The sequence below is a fragment of the Lycium barbarum genome, chromosome 1 (genome assembly GCF_019175385.1).
Source record: "Lycium barbarum isolate Lr01 chromosome 1, ASM1917538v2, whole genome shotgun sequence".
NCBI classification, from domain to species: Eukaryota; Viridiplantae; Streptophyta; class Magnoliopsida; order Solanales; family Solanaceae; genus Lycium; species Lycium barbarum.
Genome location: NC_083337.1, coordinates 128,345,027 through 128,358,154, shown reverse-complemented (window position 1 = coordinate 128,358,154; position 13,128 = coordinate 128,345,027). Strand labels below are relative to the sequence as shown.

General features: G+C 35.2%; 2 protein-coding genes across 2 annotated transcripts; one reads left to right on the top strand and one right to left on the bottom strand.

Moving 5' to 3' along the window:
• Positions 1-7,202: 7,202 nt before the first annotated feature.
• Positions 7,203-7,740, top strand: LOC132614018 (uncharacterized). The gene is made up of 2 exons (XM_060328354.1): positions 7,203-7,337; positions 7,420-7,740. Exons 1-2 carry the CDS (start codon positions 7,203-7,205, stop codon positions 7,738-7,740), a joined length of 456 nt encoding a protein of 151 aa, XP_060184337.1.
• Positions 7,741-8,200: 460 nt separating this feature from the next.
• Positions 8,201-12,152, bottom strand: LOC132600852 (uncharacterized). The gene is made up of 4 exons (XM_060314289.1): positions 12,032-12,152; positions 10,887-10,990; positions 10,050-10,168; positions 8,201-8,942 (listed from the first exon to the last, which is right to left on the bottom strand). The coding sequence occupies exons 2-4, from the start codon at positions 10,978-10,980 to the stop codon at positions 8,529-8,531; spliced, it is 627 nt and encodes a 208-aa protein (XP_060170272.1). The 5' UTR covers positions 10,981-10,990; positions 12,032-12,152; the 3' UTR covers positions 8,201-8,528.
• Positions 12,153-13,128: the final 976 nt, after the last annotated feature.

Sequence of the window (13,128 nt, the reverse complement as noted above, 5' to 3'; positions counted from 1 at the left end):
TTTATAAAATTCTAGATTAATTTTTTTTTCTAAGGTTATAAATTTCTATTTTATAACTCAAGGTGAAGTATATGTATATTATATAACATAATATACTTATATATATACACTATGTTTAAGTTATTTCTAAGGTTATAAGTTAAGTTACTATATAACTTAAGTTTTTTTTCTAAGTTTATAAATTTCCATTTTATAACTCAAGTATGTGTATATTATAAGTAGCTAAGCATATAAGTTAAGTTTTTTTCTAAGGTATAACTTTCTATTTATAAATTAAGTATATTTATACTAGATATACCTAAAATATACTAAGAGCCTGTTTGGATGGGCTTAAAAAAAGCAACTTATAAGCTGAAAACAGCTTATAAGCCAAAAAAAAATAAGTTGGGGCAGCCCAACTTATTTTTTTTTGGCTTATAAGCTGTTTTCAGCTTATAAGTTGCTTTAGACAAGCTAAGCCAAACAGGCCCAATTATTTTTTTTGACTTATTTTAAGCACAAAATGGCTTTAAGCTGGCCAGCCAAACACTCAAAAAAACTGAAATCAGCAACTTATAAGCCAATCCAAACGGGCTCTAAGAATATACTTATAATATAAATATACTTAAGTCATAAAATAGAAATTTATAAACTTAGAAAAAAAACTTAGAAAAAACATAACTTATATGCTTAGCTACTTATAATATATATGTATATATATATATATATATATATATATATATATATATATATATATATATATATATATATATATATATATATATATATATATATATATGTATTATAACTTAAGTTATTTTTCCAAGTATATAACTTTCTATTTTTTTTAATTTAAGTAGATGTATATTATAAGTATATTCTTAGTATATTTTAGGTATATTCCTAACTTAATATAAGTAAGAATATGAACACAAGTAAATAGAAGAAAGCTCAATGAGCCATATATTTTATTCATTAATGGATAACATTTATTTGCAAGTTGTAATTTTAATTTGCAAATAATACATGAGTTGCAAAAATGTAGTACAAGAATAAAATCAAAAAGTTTGAATTATTTCGCTGATCTCCGCAATATTAAATTCGGTCATTGGGATATCTTCAAAGTCTTCCATTTGGTCTCCTCCACTTGCTATCAGATCTTCAATCAATTCCTCTTCGCCTTCCACCCTTCTGAGTTTTGGTTGCGTCGCTCCGATCTAATCCAATCGCGAATGCAAACTAGTACTTGCAAGCTAAATCCAGTTAATGAGTGTCTACAGTCTCCAATTTGTTGTCTTCCTTGGCTAAATGCACTTTCTGAAGCCACAGTTGATATTTGAACCGTAAGGATATCCCGAGCCATTCTTGAAAGTATCGGATGACTCACCTTGTATTTCTTCCACCATGCTAAGACGTTCAAATCATCTAGTTGGGAGATATCCACATTTTGTTGCATCAAATAAAGGTGAAATTCATCAAAGTTTGCATTATGAGAAGGAGTTGGATGTGTTACACCTCGGAAATTTCCAATCTCGTACATCGAATAGATTAACGAAGAATACGAGTATACGATGTTTTAATCAGAAGGGAATGACGTTTGATGACCCTAAGTAAGATTTCAAAGGCGATTGCAATAAGAGATAGGTTATGCTCCATAATGACTAATTATAGGTTCTGAAAACGTGAAAGTTGCAGATTTGCACTTTGGCCCAGTCGATCGTAAAATGAAATACGGACCGTAAAGTAGTTTACGGGCCGTAAACTGCCATGTCGTATTTCAACTTCCAAAACTTCAACTTTCTGTCAAATGCTTAAATGGTTAAAGACGACTTGAAATACGGACCGTAAAGTAGTTTACGGGCCCGTAAACTGCCATGTCGTATTTCAACTTCCAAAACTTCAACTTTCTGTCAAATGCTTAAATGGTTAAAGACGACTTGAAATACGGACCGTAAACTGAAATACGGCCCGTAAACTGAGTTCGTAAATCACCACGTCCTCAGCCTGACTTTCTGGTTCTGTTATGCTTTAATACGTCCACAAAATACGGGCCGTAAACTGAAATACGGACCGTAAACTGAGTTTACGACCACTGTTGCGCTTCAACTACTGTTCATTCCAAATCAGATTTTAAGTCATTAAAAAGAGACCCAAGCTCATTAAATTCATTTCATTTCCACACCACTTCTCTCTAGAAACCTCTAGAATATTCTCCACTTTTCATCCATAAGCAAATCAAAGGAAATCCATGATCAATAACACCAAATCCATGAAACAAAGTGTATGAAACCTAGCTAAAGTTCATCTATCTCAAGAAAACTCAAGGAAAGTGAAATAGGGTTTTGGTGCTAGAGGAGAAATTCTATTCAAAGCTTGTCCCACCATCATCTAAGGTAGGTTTCATGACTATATCATGTTGTTTAAGGTATTGGAAGGTTAAGACACTTGAATTGAAGAAAGACATAGAAAATGGGTCATAAGTGAGTGAATAGTGTCATGGTTGAATAGTAGTTGGATTGAATCATGAATGTTGGTGTGTTGTGAATATGAATACATTATAAATGACGTTTAGGCCATGAAATAAGTATTATATATGAGAAAACGCGATAGTGAACTATAATTATAAATGTGGGGAAATTGAAGAGAAATGGTGGATTGTGGTCACTGTATATAAGTGATGATTGTTGATTGCAATATTGTGAATGTTGTTGTGAGCATTTGGGAGTTGATATAGAATGTGGGAAAAATAGTAGAAACGAAGGAAGTGCTGCCCAATTTTCCCTAGAAATAGTAGCGCGTTCTTATAATCGATTAACTAACGTTAGTGCGAATTCTCTCTTGAAGGTAGAATCGTGATATCAAAGGAGAACAAGCAAGCGATAGCTTAGTTAAATGTCAAAGGTATGTGAGGCTAGCCCTTTCCTTCTAATGACATGAATCCTATATCGTGACTCTTCATTCCTTTTCATGAATTCTTATATTCCGGAAAGCTAAAAGTCTATGTCCATGAATAGCTGCATAAGATAAGAGATATATTATGAGCCCTATAAAGATGATGATGAGTTAAAGTATAAAGATTCTAAAATGTAGGATATGATGAATCCTATAACGTAAATGATGTTATTTATTGTTTACACTCACCTTACATTCTAATTCCTTCAAGGTGAGGTAGAATGTCAATGAATGCTCCATAATGAAATCGGGGGATCACGACCTTATGTCACCCCGATAATATTTAGTTGTCTTTGAGTTTCCATGTATGCATATATATTATAATGAGTATATTGTGATGAGCATAATGATGATGATATTACACTGCGCCTATATGGCCAGGCAGTCACCGCTAAGGCGGGTAACTATACACCATGGCCAAATGGCATGGGCAGACACCACTAGTGGGCGGCATGAGATGATACCCCGGACGCGGGAGGCCTGGACGCAGGCTAATGTTATGATTGTCACACCGATTCGATATAGACGGGAAACTTATACATTATCACACCGTACCTATATGGGCGGGCAGGTTATACATTTATGCATATATGATATGACGATGAGTATGAGTAGGACAGTATGCATTACTTCTTTTATATTTGACAGTCAGACACAGATGTTTCATATTGATATTTACTTTGTATCATTGTCTTATTTCATTGCTTATGCCTCTCATACTCAGTACAATGTTCGTACTGACGTCCGTTTTCTCTGGACGCTGTGTTCATGCCCACAGGTAGACAGGGAGGAGAGCTTGACCCAGATTCGTAGTAGCTGTCAGCCGATTGAAAGCACTCCTTTGTTCCAGAGGAGCTTGATTATTCTTTTGTGTATATTCATGTATATGTATTTTGGGCATGACGGGGTCTTGTCCCGTCTTCATGTTTAGCACTCCAGTAGAGACTCGTAGATACGCAGTGTGGGTTAGATGGTCTCACGAGATGCTATTATGTACTTGTATATATTATTTTGATGGCCGAGAGGCTTATGCATATAAAAGTGTTCTATGTTCTAAAATGAAAAGATGTTTTTCTTATGTCTTGAGTATAAAATTGATAAAAGGGCATTAAAGGGGTAAGATGAGTGGTAGAACGAGTGGTGCTCGGTGGTTAGCCCCGGGTATCCGTCGCGGCTCCTAGCTGGGTCGTGACAGGATGTGAATGTAAAACTTTTAAACTCGACAAGCCCTTTTTGCTACTTTGAGAAGTACTAGGGCGCGGAGCAACGAGTGTAACACTTTCTTCCAAAGTAGAATAATGAGTAAAAGATTTTCTAAATTCGGCATCAACCGCAAGCTCAGCGTCAATTAAAGATGGTTTAACTCCCTCGGAAATTTCTAAAAATTTATAAATTTGTCTAACCAATCCTATAGTATAAGACATTTTAAAACAAGGTTTTAAAAGAGAACCCAATATAAATAAAGTTGGGATGGGAAAAAAATACTTCTTAAATTTTGTTGTCATAAAAAAAATAGTTGCTTGATAACCAGATTTATCTTTATACTCATATAAAACTCTAGCTATTTCCGTTAAGTAGGCTAAAATTCCGATTACCGTGGGGTAGAATTGTCTAGAAAAAGCAAGAGTTGCATTATAATTTTTTTATAAAAGTTCAATATATTCCTTAGCATCTACCCAATTGTTATTATTTATCCACTCATCACTTTCCGTATTGTGAAAGTTGTGAACTTATTGTATGGGAATCCTATAATCATATGCTTGTTGTAACATAATGTAAGTTTAGTTCCACCTAGTGTCAACTTCTACTTGAATTTTCCTAGGTCTAAGGTTATTTTGCAAATAAGAATTCTTAAAATCTCTCATTTTTTTTCCTTATTAGCATTACAAAAAAGAAAAGCAACCGCATTTCTAACCCTTTGAATAGAATCTTCAAAATAGTCAAGACCATCTTTAACAATCAAGTTTAAAATGTGACAACTACATCTCATATGAAAAATATTTTGTAGCGGAGGGTTTAATTCCCTTTTTAAAAGACCAACGACCTTTGTATTATTAGAAGCATTATCTAAAGCAATACAAAGTGTTTTTTCTATAAATGTTTAAAAAATTCATAATAGTTGACATTGAATCCGCTAAAAAATATCTGTCATGACGACCTTTCCCTTCATCATATAAATAAGCTATAATTCTTTTTTGCATCACCCAATTATCATCAATCCAATAACATGTAATAGAAAAAAATTCTAACTTGTTAATACTAAGACCAATATCGACGATAAGAGAAATACTACAATTTAATGAATTAAATACATGGCGCAAATAAAATTTATATTTTTTTTTATATAAATCAATAATATCCGATCTACAAGTACTTCTAAGAATACCCTCAAACAACGGATTATAACAACGTTGAATATAAGTAACAAAATTCAAACCCGAGGTAAAGGAAAATGGTAAAGCATCAAAAGCAACCATTTTAGCTATTTCTATGCGATCTTTTTTCTTGTCATAGCTAAAACTTTTACTGGTTCGTGGGTCTATTGTTTGTTGAATACCTCCCACATTTGAACCCGTTCTCTCTCCCCAAACATCCTTATGTTTAGTTCTCATATGATTCGTTAGTGAACCCGTTACACCATCCTTACTAGTTTGTTGCTTGAAAGTAAATTCTTTTCCACATATATTACATATAGCTAATTGTCTTTCCTTATCTTTTAATCATAAATTTCCAAATTCTAGAGGTTGGCTTACGAGATTTTGGCAGTTTGTCTTGTGTATGTGATTGTGAAAGATGTGTATCTCCTATGGGATTTTCGGGGGCTTGTGTTTCATCATCATCATCAATTTCATTAAAAGTGCCAGTATGGTGCTCCATTACATCATGATCTAAAAGTGGATTATTTCCACCAATATTAATACTTAAATGAGGTGTTTCGTTCACAAATGTTTCCTCCATAAACCCATCCCTACCACTACTACCGCAACCACATCTCACTCTCTTCGACATTATTAAATAGCAATAATTTAAATCACAAGAAAATAAATTGAAACAAATTAAATTGTGTAAATTAAATTGCGTAAATTAAATAGCGGAAAATAAAGATAGAGTTGGAACGAAGGTACCAAATTGCCGGACTAATTTCCACGAAAGTGAAGGCGGCTAGAATTGCAAATCCACCAAAGCTTTGGAGCTACTTCAGATTGTTGCAAAATCACCAACTCCACCAATATTTTTTTTTATAATTGTAAAATATAAAATTGAAACTAGAATAAAACTTTGTAGTATTTAATTGAGAGAAATTTAAAGTGACTAATTGTTGCAAAGTAGCTATAATTGAGAGAAAGAGAAGAGTGAATTGGTGTGGATGAAAATAAAATGGAGAGAGGTTTATATAGGGGTGGGGGATGGGTTAAAGTGTATAAAAAAGAAATTTTGGGGGGGGGGGGGGGGGGGCGGGGGGTTGGGGAACAAATGGAGGCCAAAATGGCCGTTTTTAGCCGTTGCCAACGACCATTTTTGCAAAATGGACTATTGGCCAACCGTCCAGTAGGCAGCCTCCATTTTATTAAAAATTTTATTTTTATTTTTATCAGTTAACCGGTTTTAACTGGCCGGGTCCGGTTAATCGGGTACAATACTTGAAAATCGACCCGATATTGAGCCCCGGTAGACCGGCGACCAGTAAACTAGTCCACAGGGTCCAGTTACGGAACCAGTTAAACTAGGTCCGATTATCTAATTTGACCGGTTCAACCGGCCCGGTTGACAGGTCATATATACCCCTCTACTATCTCAAAATAGTTATCCGTGTCCCCCGTTTGCTTTTTCGATGTTATATACCCCCGCCGTTAGTGTATCGACCATATATACCCTCACAGTTAACGACCACTTTTTAAGTGCCACATGGCACGATCTCAACTGACCCAGCCTTTTTTTTTTCTCTTTTATTTAATCAGACCCACATTATTAATTCATCCAAATAAATGAGACCCGGCCCATTAATACCCGACCCATTAAGACCTCAAATAAGACTTCATAACCTAATAATATATCCAAATAGGGTTCTATCAGCCATTTTTTATGCTCCTTCTCCTCTCAAGTTCTTCTTCTTCAATATGTTGTGAATTAGGGTTCTTCACACCTAGTTCCTTCTTCTTCTCTACTTTTTCAATTCTATTGACACCCTAGAAGCAGAAATCACCCAAAATTAAATTTGGGTCCTCTAATTCGGGTCCTTGTTGTTGAAGTAAAAAAACAAGGGTGTTACAATGTCTCAAGCTAGTTGTTCATCTCAAGATGGTTCTTCAAAGCATACATGTCTTTGCGGACTGGCTGCCAATTACTTTACGGCTTACACTCTTACAATTGCTGGTCGGAGATTCTACAAATGTCCCAGGCCTGATGTAAGTGTTAATATTTGATTTTGTAGTTGAGCTGATTTTTTTTACTGTAAATCGTATCAGTATTTTTGATGATTTATCATAGGTTGATTCATGTGGTTATTTTGATTGGGTTGATCCTAAATTGCCGGATAGAGCGGCAAATGTTATATGCAAGTTGAAGTCTCAAGTGGACGCCTTGAAGTTTGAACGACAGAAATTGAAGGAAAAAATAGTTAGTTTGGAGGGTATTGATGCGGTTAATCGAGAAAGGGACATGTTGAAGCAAAAAGTGAAGGAATCGGAGGCTACTAATCAAGTTGAAAGGAGCAAAGTCATGAAATTGGAAGATGAGGTCTCGAAGATGAAGGCTGTTATTGTGATATCTTTGTTCTTATTTGCTTGCATTTTTTCTTTGCTTGTGTAAGTAGTTGTGTTATTTTGCGATGAATTAGGTTGTGTTGTAGTAATTGATGTAGTAAGTTGCCTTGTAAGATGAATGTTGATGAACAAGCATTTTGTGATTAATTGATGTAGTAAGTCTTGTAGTTTTTGGTTGATGAACAAGTATTGGTCCATGTTTTGTTGGTTGAATGTAATGTTAGCCATTATTTAGTGTTCCTTTGGCAGCATGTAAATGGCCATATGTAGTATTGTTTTTCTTGCTTTGAATGTGTCTAAATGGTATTGAAAGTGTCTAAATGGTATCACATACCTGTTTATATAGTCACACATCTTCTCTACATTATAAATGGACAAATGAACTAATAAAGCAAGCAGCTAATAGAACTAAGTTATAAATGGACAAATGAACTAATACAAGCAGCAGCTAATACAACTAAGTTATAAATGGACAAAGACAATTCGGCATACTAAATGGTGGTTACCATAACTTCACATAGCTGAATAAGTGTCAACATACAAGTTCAAATATAACAAACGGATGCCATATTATGACCCACAAAACAAATCACCACCTAAGTTATACTATGGCATCCTTTCAAACATACCAAAACACTAAAGAGTTGCTGCCAAATATATTGGCATAAGCCATTAATTACATCAGCAAGTAATTTGTTTAGTTTGGACATACAAGTCCAATACCATTACTCCAAAAACATACTACACATAAAAACACTTCAGTAGGGCTTCCTTGACTCTATTTTTCCAGATTTTTTGGCTGCTTGCAACAGGAGATGGTGGCCCGTAATAGCTTTATACCCCCCCCCCCCCCATTCTGAGTCCCCTTGGTGAGTATGATAAATTTGTTGGCTCACTCACACCAGTTGCATCACCCCTTAAGTTCATAGTTCTTGTCCCAGTGACCATTTGTGCCTCTTTTCTCTTCTGCAGCCTAGTCCTTGCCTCTGAAACAACTTTAGGCCTCAAGTTAGGCTCCTCTTCATTTGCAAATTCTGGAAACTCAAAGTCTGGACATTCACTGCTGCTGGGCTGATGTGCACTCGCTGTTGGTATAGGCATGAAGACAAATGTCTGAGTTGCTGGATTGCTAGATTCTTGAGTTGGCTTTGGTCCAGATAGTTGTATGTCCACTGGTGTGTCCACATCAATATCTTCATAATCAACAACTACCTTCTTCCTTTTCTGTTGCTTTTTTCCCTTAACAGGCTGTCAATTAATAAGAAAACAGTTAGACAACTAAAAACAGTTAGTCAATGCAAACTGAAAGTAACAGTTACTTTTTGCACACTTTTGTATTGTGGTTTGATTCTCCACAGTTGTTACACACCATAACCCTGCCTTTCCTTGAAGCAGACCATGCTCCTTTTCTCTTGATTGCTTCATCCTTGGCTCTATCCCTCTTCACCTTAGGCCTGCCAGCTAACTTGACAATTTGTGGTGGATCCATTGCATGAGAAGGCTCTACCTTCCAGAATTCCCCCCCCCCCCCCCCCCCCCCTAACAGGTTGCAACTTATATGAATAAGTTTTTAAGGCTGCTTCTTTGCTGTACCACCAATGAATTTCAGTGAAGGGGTCAATCTTCTTGTACATCAAAGCTTTGATGGCATGAGGACATGGTATGCCAGAAAGCTGCCATGTCCTGCAAGTACATTGCTTAGCCTCCAAGTTCACTGTGTGTCTATCACTCCCTTCAACAATCTCATATCCAAAGTCACCATTAAAATGAAGCACACAAGAATGAGCAATTCTCAGATAATCAGCATAAAGCATCATACAATGAGGACTGAAGTTTTCTAGCCATGCCCCCACCCTCTCATCATGTCCCCTCAACATGTTCATTACTTTCAACCTAATGTCTTCTAGAATTGTAATTATGGGTTTGTACCTTGCATCTAAGATCCATGCATTAAACGATTCTGTAAAGTTGTTATCCACAGCCATATTTTTGCAAACAGTATCAAAAAAAGCTCTACACCAGCACTGGGGAGGATAATGGATCAGGTCTTTGACAACATCTTCATCTATTTCCCTTAGCTTCCTTAGTTGGTCATCAAACTCCTCTTTATAGGTGGACCATGCACTCCACCACAACAATTTCTTCATTTCACCAGATCTCCACCTTTTCATCCAATTTGCCTCAACGTGTCTAACACAGAACCTATGGTTAGCTTTAGGGAGGACAATTTTCATTGCCTCAAGCAACCCCTACAATAGGTTTTATAAAAAATTACACTTACAGAATTATAAAACATGGAAATGGACATATTAAACTTGCAGAATAATAAAACATAGAAATGGACAGTAAGGGTACCTTTTGCATATCAGAAATGATAGTGTATCCCTCTCCCATGTTTAGTTCAAGTGACATCTTCAGCAATCTCAAGAACCAATCCCATGTTTTCTTAGTCTCTTTGTCAACTACAGCCCAAGCTATAGGATAAAAATGGCTATTTGAGTCAAGTGCAATAGCAACCATAAGCAATGAAGCAATTATGTTCTGTGTTTAGGGTCTTGATTCTAACCCTAGGGCAGTTCCCATCCTTAGAAATAAGACAAACAAATGGACAACCTACTTGACACTCATACCTCAACCTTTTTGAATCACTTTTTCTAACCTACAACTCTTTCTTATTTGCCAAAGCATACAATTTCAGACACTTCCTAGCTTCATTAATGTCCTTGAAGGTCATACTATTGTCAAGTTCTATGTAATCTAATAATTGATCAGTAATGTTCACCCTCCTTTGGTTAGCAATAAATTCTAAGTCATCAGATTCATAATCAGAAGAAACAAAGTCATTTTCATCCTCAGCATCAGTTGAGCTACAATCAGTAGCAACCCCTAAACTAGGTTCAACACCAACAACATTGGGTTCAAAAGCATCAACATTAGGTTCAAAAGGTTCATCATAATTTAGGATATTAGGCACATCAACTGCTAACTCACAATCATCAATAGCAAATAAGTTAATCACATAGTAATCATCACTAACCATTGCCAGCAACCTTCTAATACCACTATCAACAATGATTTCATATAATTTACCAGAAGGGGTAGCTACTAAGAGTTGTTGAACCCCAGCAAACCCTAAGTTATTACAATACTCATCTACAACATCATTAAAAGATAGATGGTCAGAGTCATAACCTTCCCAAATGTTATGGAACTTCTTCTCATACTTGACTTTTGGCTCATAAGTCCAATCCCCACCATAGTTGAATATTAACTCCAAATTAACCATGATGAATAAGCTGCAACCAAATACATAATAAAAAGATCAGATACTGTTGGCATCAATACACAAATAAAAAACGGCAAATAAATAAAGAGTTGACTTCAAAGGACCACCATAAACTAAAAAATGGTACAAAAATAGTAACTTTATATAAACTTATCTAAATGGTTCCAATTAAACCAAAACCAACACCAAATGAATAAAAACAGTTACTTTATCTAAACTTAAGTTAAACCACAAACTGTTGGCATCAATACACAAATAAAAAACAGCAAAGAAATAAAGAGTTGACTTCAAAGGACCAACATAAACTAAAAAATAGTTCAAATTAAACCAAAACCAGCACCAAATGAATAAAAACAGTTACTTTAACCCAAAACCATCAATACACAAACCCTATACCACCAACTCACAAACCCTAAACCACCAATCCACAAACCCTGAACAATAAAGGACATCTAAGTCCACGGGGACCACCACAACAACCAAAAAGACCCCTAATTTATTGTTAAAAAGCAGAAAAAGTCCACCAAAAATTGGGACCACCACCTCAAGCACATGCATACAAATACCCATAAAATAATAGCCAAAAATAAACACCAAACATGAATATAATAAGTTAAAGTTGCAGATTCCCTCACATAAGGCAAAGAAATCACGAAATCCCAAAATTTGTTTTTGACAAAATCACAACCATAGTACAAAATCCTGAAATAAATGCAAGAATCTTAAAAACCATGGTATAATCTGGTATAATCACTAACATCTAACATATTAAAGGCAACGAAATCAAGAAATCCAAAAATAAAAATGACAAAATCTCAACCATAGTACAAAATCCTGAAATAAATGCGAGAATCTTAAAAACCCTAGTATAATCACTAACATCTAACATATAAGAGGCAAAGAAATCAAGAAATCCACAAAAAATTGACAAAATCTAAAAACCGTAATACAAAATCCTAAAATAAATGAGAGAATCTTAAAGAATCTACTAATATCTAACCTATTATAGCAGTAATAAGCAAAGAAATATAATTTTTGAGGACAATCTAACCTTTAAAATTTCTTAGTTTTGAAAACCCTAGCCGCACGTGTTCTCCATAGTCACAGATTTTGAGTGGGAAATGAGTTGGATATGTTGTTAGGTTATGAAGTCTTATTTGAGGTCTTAATGGGTCGGGTCTCATTTATTTGGATGAATTAATAATGTGGGTCTGATTAAATAAAAGAGAAAAAAAAAGGTTGGGTCGGTTGAGATCGTGCCACGTGGCACTTAAAAAGTGGTCGTTAACTGTAAGGGTATATATGGTCGATACACTAACGCCGGGGGTATATAACATCGAAAAAGCAAACGGGGGACACAGATAACTATTTTGAGATAGTAGAGGGGTATATATGACCCTTTGCCTTTTTTTTTTTTTATAATTGCAAAATATAAAATTTAAACTAGAATAAAACTTTATAGTATTTAATTGAGAGAAATTTAAAGTGGCTAATTGTTGCAAAGTAGCTATAATTGAGAGAAAGAGAAGAGTGAATTGGTGTGGATGAAAATAAAATGGAGAGAGGTTTATATAGGGGTGGGGGATGAGTTAAAGTGTATAAAAAAGAAATTTGGGGGGTTGGGGAACAAAGGGAGGCCAAAATGGCCGTTTTTAGCCGTTGCCAACGGCCATTTTTGCAAAATGGACTATTGGCCAACCGTCCAGTAGGCAGCCTCCATTTTATTAAAAATTTTATTTTTATTTTTATCGGTTAACCGGTTTTAACTGGCCGGGTCCAGTTAATCGGGCACAATATTTGAAAATCGACCCGATATTGAACCCCGGTAGACAGGCGACCAGTAAACTGGTCCACCGGGTCCAGTTACGAAACCGGTTAAACCAGGTCCAATTATTGGTTTCGACCGGTTCAACCGGCCCGGTTGACAGGTTTATGTTTACTAGATGATGAAAGCCTGTGCTGGCACGGGCCAACACAAAAAATAACACTCCTTTTGTTTCAATTTATGTGATACACTTTTCTTTTTAGTCTTTTAAACTTCGTGCATAGTCAAACTATATCACATAAATTAGGACAAAGAGAGTACCTTTTAGTAATATGATTATGGAATTTTTATTATAGAAAGTATTATATTTCAATTAATTGAAA